The 9,987-nt window shown below is 43.9% G+C and overlaps 1 protein-coding gene across 1 annotated transcript; it reads right to left on the bottom strand.

Moving 5' to 3' along the window:
• Positions 1 to 415: 415 nt before the first annotated feature.
• sdr42e2 (short chain dehydrogenase/reductase family 42E, member 2) lies at positions 416 to 9,415 on the bottom strand. The gene is made up of 12 exons (XM_037089136.1): positions 8,981 to 9,415; positions 7,792 to 8,242; positions 7,099 to 7,194; positions 6,058 to 6,115; positions 5,815 to 5,933; positions 5,552 to 5,627; positions 4,562 to 4,644; positions 4,049 to 4,186; positions 3,724 to 3,789; positions 3,026 to 3,089; positions 2,862 to 2,935; positions 416 to 1,072 (listed from the first exon to the last, which is right to left on the bottom strand). The coding sequence occupies exons 2-12, from the start codon at positions 8,233 to 8,235 to the stop codon at positions 824 to 826; spliced, it is 1,467 nt and encodes a 488-aa protein (XP_036945031.1). The 5' UTR covers positions 8,236 to 8,242; positions 8,981 to 9,415; the 3' UTR covers positions 416 to 823.
• Positions 9,416 to 9,987: the final 572 nt, after the last annotated feature.

Below are 9,987 nucleotides of genomic sequence, written 5' to 3'. Positions count from 1 at the left end.
GAAAACACTATAGAGCCTCCACAAACGAGAGGATCTGGGTAGCAATCTGACAGGGAATGAGGTTCTCTGAGGGTCAGGGACAGATTCAGAATGAGGGTGAGAGCCAGCCATGTGCCATTCCCCAGCTGTTTTAAACGCTTCACAAAAAGGGCGTCGTCACACCGTGACTGGCTGGGAGGGAAATGCCCAAAGCTGCTCCAATCAGGAGTCAGTCTCCACCGCCCTGCTCACAGGTGATCTGAATGCCCTGCAATTAGTCTAGACCGGTTTTGGAAAATCAGCCCAAAACACAGACAGACAGCAAGTCTCAAGCAGTGGGACTGCTACAAATATTTTGATCTAAGTAGAAGAAAAGGGAAACATGTGAATGAACATGACTATTAAAAGGCTGTTGGCATCATTGTTAATGCTTTTATTGCTAAAAGTGTACAAAATGACTCTAATTATGTGTAAATCACAACAAATCTTTATCATAGAAGCTTTTAAATGCAGTCAAAAATGGAAATATCTGTAATACAAAGTTAGATATTTCTTTCCATTTAATGACATCACAGTAACTTCAAACTGTAAGAGAAAATTCAAAACATTCACACAACTCCTGTTTAATACTTTTCAGCAGCCTCGTGGTTGCTCCATTTTTACACACACAAACATACCAACATCAAAAAAAAAAAAAAAAATTTACATAACCTGAAGTTGACTCATTTTAGGGCATGTTTTTTTATTGCATCTGGTGGTTTTCATCATAAATTTCATTGACCATTTTGAGAAGACACATAACACAATTCAGCTTATTCGTACTGCATTTTCCGCTGAGAACTGTTTAGTCCTGACAGAGTATACAGGATAGCATCACTAGCACCAGGCTGAGACCCAGCAGCAGCAGCAGGACGAGGTGTCGGGGCAGCTGGGAGGTTGAGGAGAGGTCGAGAGGACGCCAGCCGGAGCGAGGCCGTCTGGTCTTCAGGTACTGCTCCATGCAGTCCGCCAGGTTGTAAGGCCTCGGACAGTAACCCAGCTCTCGACGGGCCTTGTCGATCTTGAAGGTGTGGCTCACAGCTATGCTCCTCACCTGCAGTGGAAGATTCCGCTCACAAGGTCAAAGGTCACACTGTCAAGCTAATGGTTCAGATTAACCTCAATTTGGCAAACGCGGTTTTACGTTCTGATAGCCCTGCGACTGACGGGGGCCTCCAGTTACTGCATCTTCTTACCGCTCGGGGATTAGGTGTCTACACGTGAGCTACACGCAGTGATAGAGGAGTTCAGGGCACGCAGACTTCTCAAGAGTGTTATACAGATTTCCATCCGCCCGCATGAGTCACTTCTTCTTCTCTGATCATGTAACACGCCGTCCATCCGCACACACCTCGTGAAAAAATTCCTCAGCGTTTCATCGTGTGATTCATGCCAGGTAGCTTTTTATTGATCTACCAGTATATCATCATCACTAGACACTGTACAACCACAAACATCTAAGTCCTGCTCATCCTGTCTGGCCTGACAATCATCTTGATTATGTAATCTCCCTCTGGAAGCTGGGCCTTTTTTTTTTTTTTTGCTGCCTTCAATATTGCATCACTTGAGACGGATCTGCATTAAATAGTCATTTGCTGCCACAGGCATCATCTCGCCGAATTCAGGACACGGATGATGGTTTCATAAAGTATGTGGTTTGTAATGTGGTAGTGAGCTGAGTCTCCTTTTAATATATCTGGTGGAGGACAAGCAGCAGTGAAAGAATTATTCGCATCCTAATAAAGAAAAGAAAAAAATACTCAAGAGCGGAATTTTCAGCTGTGGATGAATACACGTTTGGCGCTCTAGTGAGTATTTACTGCAGCAGGAAGGTGAATGTGTGTCAGGCAACAGAGTTTAGTGTATAAACAGCCTCTCTGAGTAAAGTAAAGTTTTCTTAACTAAAGCTAAAGCTTATGGAGCACTTCAGGCTAAAAGTCGTATGAGCGCTGAACCTTGCAGATGCTCCTCTGTGTGTTTCACTTGGTTTGATCTTCCACCATGTTTGCAGACTTGGAAGTTATCTACGGGAGGAAAAAAAAAAATCATCTGCACGCGACACGCCGGCTAAACCTGAGAGATTTGGCAGGATCATCCGAGCATGACCCGAGAAGGCTGCCCGGCTATGCTCACCATGACAACAGCCACTGTACCGAGGTCACTTCCTGTAAACTTCATCTCGAACTTCCTGTTCTGACCCACAGCAGTTTATGTTTTATTCACGGGGCAATCATCGATCCCCCGGCCAGCAGCTGTCTGACAGAATGAGCTCCAGGTGCAGGCCCACGGGCTCAGCTTTGGTTTCTGCCTCATCACACATTCATGAGGACCTTACAGGCCGCGACCAAGGCTCCTTAAGATGTGTCGTAAAGTCCCTCCCCGGGAAGGATTAATGGAAACAGCCCTCACCTTGATACAATTCTCATGTGGTTTGATAGTGATACAGACCATCAGATAGATTAGAAGGCTTTCAGCTTCGAGAGCGTCTGGATTTAGTTATTTTTGAATAAATACAAGGCTTACTTATTTCCATAATTCATGTACACAAGATAGCGTCAGATGAGAGAGGAGGGGGGGTCTGAGTGGAAAATCTCCGCCCTGATGAAGTCTGTCTTCACTGTTACGGGCGAGACTTAAACAAGGATCTACTACATCTGAGAGCATGTAACCCATCTCCAGCACAAAGACTTTCAATTAGGTAGGCACACACAAAGAGCTCAACAGCGTCGTAACTTTCAGCGTCACAGACGCATCACCAGGACCAATCTGCATCCCACACTTCATTCAGTTCATTCAGGTGAGGGGAAAAAAAGTTTTTTTAAAAGCCACAGGAGCATAGTTACCTCGCTTTGGGTGAAGAGGAGGGGCAGATCTATCACAGGTCTCAGAACTACATGTAAATATTCTACCAGGCTGGCTGAATGTGGAAGAAAAAAACATACATCCAGTTAGAAACAACTCACCAAATTTTAAATAAATGTATTTCAGGGACGGAGCGGTGAGCTACCTGCTAAATAGACGCACCACACAGGAACGGTTATCGACGGTCGGCTGTAGCCCAGATTTTCAAACTGGAATGGGGACATGAAACAGAGGGAAGAACAGTTGGATGAAATGTATGTCAGTGAAACTGTAAATGTATTTTAAAAGAATTTAAATGATAAGGCTGCAAAGGAGGTTATTGTGTATATATTTACCGTCAACAAATCCCACGAAAATCTTCTTTTTTAAGCTATTATTTCAAAGTCTCTAAATCTCATTCATCTAAAATGTATGTGTGATGCTTTCATATAACAACAGCGTATGCCTTAATCTTATAATGGAGACCTGATTGAAGTGTTGAATGTTGATTGACACGGAGACTTTGCCGGCAAAGCAACACAGTAAACACAATAAGCATAACTCAGCAGAAACACCTGATATATCAGACTGTTCGACTATATATCTTTAAACGTTATAAAATGACAGCAGAGGTAAGGAAATGTGCTGATGTCATTTATCTCCGTGATGCAAATACACCAAATTTGTCTACCTGGCTGATGTTGCTGGCATGACATCAAGGTTGTTTGCCCAATAGTTCAGTTGGTTTTTGGACAACAACTGTGGTCCTCTACTTGATAGTATTCACTGTGGTTTTGGAGTTTTCATGGGATTTGTTGACGGCAAAATTAAGACAGAATATCACCGAGTTATTACTTGACTTACCAACGGCGTCAGCCACTCAAACAGATTGACTGAAACTCCGTCATTTATAAAATAGACCTGTCCACTCTGCAAAAGAAGAGAAAAACAATTGTGACATTGTGCGTCATCCTTATTTAAATCAATGATAGTAGTAGCTGGTGTTAACTTGCACCTGACTAACAACTGTATCTGTTCTTCAGTCGTAGTTGGTGATGTGTCATTAGCACCAAGTTTGACTAGCCGGACTAATTATCTTCAGTTAAATGAAGCCAATCTTCAACCTTTAAAAACGTATGTTAAAGCGGTCTAAACACAAAGATCTGTGGCTGTTTTTCTCCTGACTCACAGACACGTGGCTCCTCTGCAGTGTGAGAGCCTCGGCTGCCAGCGTGTGCGCCAACACCAGGTTATCTACGTGCACCCAGTTCATCCTGGCCCGGGGGTCGCCAAACCTGAAGGTGAACAACCGGCGCTCCACGTTCATCTGAGTGGGACGGAAAGACAGGGACAATAAGCTGGTTTTACTTTCCTTGTTTTGTGGTAACTCCAGATGGAATGGAGGTTGAAGACGACGTTCAAAATACAGTAAATTAAAAGTCAGCCGTCTTGGCCGACAGTGAACCCGCCGACATCCAGCCCTTCAGCAGGCTGCGCTGCTGCCTCGCAGATGACAGACAGGAAGAAAAGCCGGGTGTAACTGGATGCCTGCAGAGCTCTATCAATAATGTAAACTCCTCAGTCAGGGACACAGTCTGCCAGGGAGGCTTCAGACACTGCAAGATGTATATTTTCTCCAGTGCCAAGGCGAAAAAAGGAATTAACCCTGATCACAAGATAATGTATATGCGCTTTCTCTCACCATCACTCTGTGGAGGTGTCTCCTCTCGTCTGGTCCGTAGATGCCGCAGGGCCTCAGGACGCAGGTGCGCAGCAGGCCTCCACCTTCACAGGAGAGGGTTTCAACCTTCAGTGAATACATGCTTTTATGTGTATAGTTCAAACTTGATGCTACATATCAAGTAAAGGTGATCAGCAGCAAACATCTACAGTTCGATATCAGCACGCTCATATATTTAGCTGCCGCATAAAAGCTCTTTCACGTGCATCGCACACTTCTGATTCATCAGTGAGATGCAGTGATGGAAGAAGTTCCTCTTAGGTGCTTAGGTAGGCAAAAAAATACATTACTTTTGTTTATTTGTCACTTTTGAAACAGCTGTTTGGCGCAAAGGAGGAAGTCACAAAGAGCGACAAAGTCTGTATACCTGGAGGCATTTTGAGTGGATGGATGGCTCAAAGACACCATCACCAGGAGACTTCTGTAGTCTGTGTCCTGTGTGAAGCCAAAAGTCAGCATTGACTTATTTTAACTTTGGCAACTCGACTTTATTTACGTCAAGTACATAACGTTGCTTCACCTCCAGGCCATCCTGCCTTCATCCCTGACTTCTGACATGTCTCTGTGCCATCAGACCTTTTAGTCAAAGGCAGTGGAAAAAAAAAAAAAGACAACATACTCCTGTGGCAGATATATGCACTTTAACCTGTGTTCTGTAATGAGCCAGCTCTTGGCTCTAAACTTAATTGGATGCATACGGTGATGGTCACTGGTGGGGTGTAGGGTAACACCGAAGAAGGGAATGGGAGGCTTCACACCTGCTAACGTAAAGACCGCGGAGGAACTTGAAACCCATTATAATGTATTAGAAATCGTAAAATAGTCAGGTGGACTGCTGCGCTGCAAGCCTGAGCTGTGCTGTCCGGCTCTAAATTCAAACTGGTGCCACTGGTGTTGAAACTAGGTTTGCAGTCTCTTGTGCCGCCATGACACGCCGAACGCTTTTCACACCTTTCATCGAGCATCCGTCGGCAGAGAGGACCATCTGCTCTGCAATCGCTTTAGTTCTGGAGTAGTGGTCAATGTGCTGGAACAGGCAGACACAGGGTTGCATTATATCACCGTCTCGAGCACAAAAAAATCATTTATTGTTGGCAAACACATGGCACATTTCTAAATGTTGGTCCTCTGTTGTGATCTTTGGTCCAAGTTTCGGTCATACATGGATAGATGGGGCACTTAGGGATATCATTTCAGCTGATGTGTTCACTCACAACTTCGGGGGGCACATACGGCATCGAAGCCTCATCACACTCCTCTATGGGTTTCCCAGTAAAGACCACATTGATGGTACTGGTATACACCAGCCTGGGGATGCTCCTCTCCTTGCACACTGAAAGAGAGCAGCGGAGCAAAATTATCACATCGATTTTTACATCTAAGACCGCCAGAATTTCCAGTGAATCTCAGAATGGATGTGGGATGCTCGCTTGTTGGTCATAATCATGTGTCCTCACCGTTTATGACGTTACTGGTCCCTCCAACGTTGACCGACTCCACCTGCTCTTTCCTCAGCTGGCAGACAGTCGAAAAGGATAGAAAAAAAAGTAACCCTTACCATGTTGAAGGTAATGCAGCCATTTTTCTTTCACTTCCTGTGACCTTCTTTTCACGCCCCGAGCAGCTTACTGTATGTACAACTCATCGGCATTGTTTTATGGTGACTTTGGATGACAGCTCCTGTCAGATACACACTTCGTCTTTCAACGCGACTTCTCACTCTCACAACGAAGATTGTAGCGAGGTGTGTTTGTTTTTAACTGCTTTGTTGGTGGAGTTTCAGCAGGGACGATCATCCCTGAAATGATGTATTCATTTACAGTTCTTTCTTAGTAAGAGTCAGCCTTAAACACCATCGATTAATCTAATCTAAAAATAATCCTTAGGTGTGGAGAACTCTGTCGCTCATTCTTTGTCTCTGCTCTAGACCAGGCTTTATACATTAGCCACTATTTTGACTAAACTGTCTGTGGTCAGGTTGCATTGTGGGTAATGTTGGCACCAAAGTTTAAAGTCTGAAGTCTAAACTTTAATTTATCTCAGTTTAGGATGAGATTTAGAGTTTTTCTTATAATAGAAACACGTTTCCTAACTTTGTACTAGCAGTCTTATTTAGTTTCTTCAGAAACGTCCTAACTGAAGTTTTCCTTAATTAGGATTAAAAAAGACACTGTCCTAAATTTAAAAACAAAAACAAAAAAACTGTGCCAAAAATGGCAGCACCACTGTTGTTAGATCTGTAAGGTAATGACAATGAAGACGGGGAATAACATTAACATTGCAATCAACATGATTATGTGTTAAGAAGACTATGTATGTTAAAAATAGCATTCTTTTGCATTTTTTACATATTATAAGGTATTTATAGGAACATATCAGACACTTGTTTACAGCTCATGGACTCTATGCACATCTTCACTACAGTCTCTGTTTCTCTGACTTTTCTCTGAATGATTACTTGGTGAGCAGATGGTCAAGGGCACATGAAGGGAGGTCACCTGTTCTGGTCCAGACATGCCGTAAGACGCTGTGTGGAATATACAGTCGACTTCCTCACACACCTTATACAGGGAGGAACTGTCCCGGATGTCACACTGGCAGAAAAAAAGAAAGACAACTTTACACTTGGCTAGGAAATGCCAACTTGGAGGAAACTTTTGTCATTCATGAGACAGAAGTCTTGACCATATCGTTGTTTCAACGGTTTGACAAGTTGGGGGTGGTGCAGGTTCACAGAAGACATGAGAGTGTGAGTCAATAGTTTTCCTATTGTAGACAATTGTAATTAAGGTAAGTGTGCCATGAGGCCTGCAGGTGTAACCTGAATCATGTCTCCACCCTCTCTGACCCAGTCAGCAGCTGGCTCTCTGAGGAGGATCACTCACTGATGTGTGTCTGTTTCCAGCCAGCACGAAGACTCACCACAGAGACACACTGACAGTGGATGCAGCAAGGAATTGATTTCAAAGTCTGCACGGAGCAGTGTAAGTTAGAAGCAAGCACAGGGCGGGGGTTATTGCTGCAAGCCAGGAAAGTGTTTTGTTTTTTCTCATTGAATGTGAGACTCCACATCTGTTACATTTGGCTTAAGTTTTAATTTTGTTAAAGTCCAAAATGAATGTGCGGGGAGAGAGAATAAAGTAAATCGTCAAGCTCTGAAGAGCGTCAGGTCACTCTCTGCTGTCCCTCACCTGATAGAAGACTGCTCCATCAGGGATATCGCCGGGAGGCTTGTTAATGTCCAAAAGGATCACTGACATCCCCTGACTGGCTAGTTCTCTCCCAAGCCTGAACCCAAAGTATCCGCCTCCGCCTGTAACTAACACCTTCCCCGTGGAGCCGCCCCGGGCCAGACCTGCCTCCTCTCCCAGCCTGGAGGCTGCACACTCCTGGCTGCTGCTGCCACAACTCGCCGTCATGGCTCCGTTCACCCTGTGGCGGACGGCCAAGGCCGGGGTGGAGGCCAAAGTCGGGGCTGGGTGGCTGACCCATGGCTGGTGGGTGAGGTGGGGGAGGTTGTGCATGTGGTGTCCACCGGCCTGCAGGCAGCAAAGGGGACCAGTGTGGCGGGGAAGCTGCTTCACCTGGCACAGAGAGCCTCCATTCTCACTCATGTTGGGACCGCACAGCTCCATAGATATCCTGATGGGGTGAAACAGAATATTGGTTCCTGTTGCGCATCTGTTGTCCGCTCCAGCTACCTTCTTTTAACACCAATGTCCCGTGTCTCTTTAGCCTTTGAGGCTTTAACAGTAAAGAGTTCACAGAGCTCACAGAGGTCACTTGAAATTGGGGTTGTCCCATTTACAGAGGCTGTGTCCTCACGGATGTGGCCCACCTGTGGCCCTTTGCTGCATATAATCTCTCCCCCCTCCTCTCATCCCATGTCCTATCTATCTTCAGCATTACAATTTATGTCTTTTGGTGTCTTCAAAAAGACTTCATGTCACCAATCTGCTGGATTTGAAGGTTACAGACAGCTTTAACTTGTATCTCACTCCACAACACTCAAATAATGCACTTCAAATTATTGTTCCACTTGCCTTTTCTTTTCTACCTCAGTATTCTATCTATCTATCTATCTATCTATCTATCTATCTATCTATCTATCTATCTATCTATCTATCTATCTATCTCCTCATGAAGTTAAGATTGACGTAGTGTGGAGTGAGCTGAAAGTTTATTCACTCCACCTTACAGTCACTAAATGCTTTCTAACAATTGTGTGAAAGCTCACCCAACAAGTTCCACAGGCTGCCATCAGTGGCACATCAGAGACATTACTTTAAAAACAAGTATGGATACGCAATTTAAAATTAATTACCATCAACGCGTTCACTTTCCTAATATTTAAATCCACACTGATAATCGAGAACTCACCTCGTTATTCCTCCCGGCGGCTCACATCCATACCTGTGTCTGTACCTGACTGATGTGGAGAAATAATCCAGTCCGTATCTTCTCTGTACTCTGCCCGTCGATCACCTCCTCTACCTGGCGGCTCCCCTACCGTACTGTCTGGATGAGGCGCGCACTTAAAATGTTTGGTTTTTTTTTATGTGCCCCAGCGTCACGCCAGGGGTTGGTCTCGTGAATGCCACTGAGAAGACATCACTTTTGCCGCATGTATTCAATTAAAACCGGCAAATCATTTTTGGTGTTTGTTTTAGTGTAAAAATACATACAGAATATCGATTTGTGTTTCTCTGTAATAATTCTCTAATAATGATTCTCCTTCAACCCATCTGCAGGTGGTAACTACGCTATATTAAGTGTCAGTGAAGCATGCACTAATTCACTATGGAGTACATAAAAATAACGGAAATATGTAAGATGTGAGAGACTCTATTATCATTAGTAGTAGTAGTTTCACCAATTATTCAGTGTAATTCAGTGTAATCAATGTTTAATAATTCATGATATTCTTCTAAGAAATAATATCAATAAAACTTATATTTGTAACTCCAACAGATATCTATAGACCATCTATCTATCTATATTTATAAGAATATGCATTTCCTTTAATAAATTAATACATCAAAATGGTGTTCGCCTCTCAGCTGTGGAAGAAAACATGACGTCATTGACCAGAGCTCAGGCATCGCATGATGTCACTGATGGATCTTTGACATGACGACAGGGCAGGTAAACCGCAGCATCTGTCACTTCCTGAGCACAGTGTTTTCTGCAGAGGACAGAAATAGACGCTTCATGTTTTATTTAGCAGACAGCAGACAGACTGCCAAACCCGAGCCGACAGTTAAACGCACTGCACGTAATTAAAGAGGGAGGGGAAAAGTCCCGAGCAGCAAACAAATGACTCGAGTAAAGAAGTACTCCTGGAGCATTAAAAGGGAGTTTTAAGTTAAATTTAGCTATCAATAATA

Source organism: Acanthopagrus latus, chromosome 23 (assembly GCF_904848185.1).
Source record: "Acanthopagrus latus isolate v.2019 chromosome 23, fAcaLat1.1, whole genome shotgun sequence".
Lineage (NCBI taxonomy): Eukaryota > Metazoa > Chordata > Actinopteri > Spariformes > Sparidae > Acanthopagrus > Acanthopagrus latus.
This window is presented reverse-complemented; position numbering and strand designations above follow the sequence as displayed.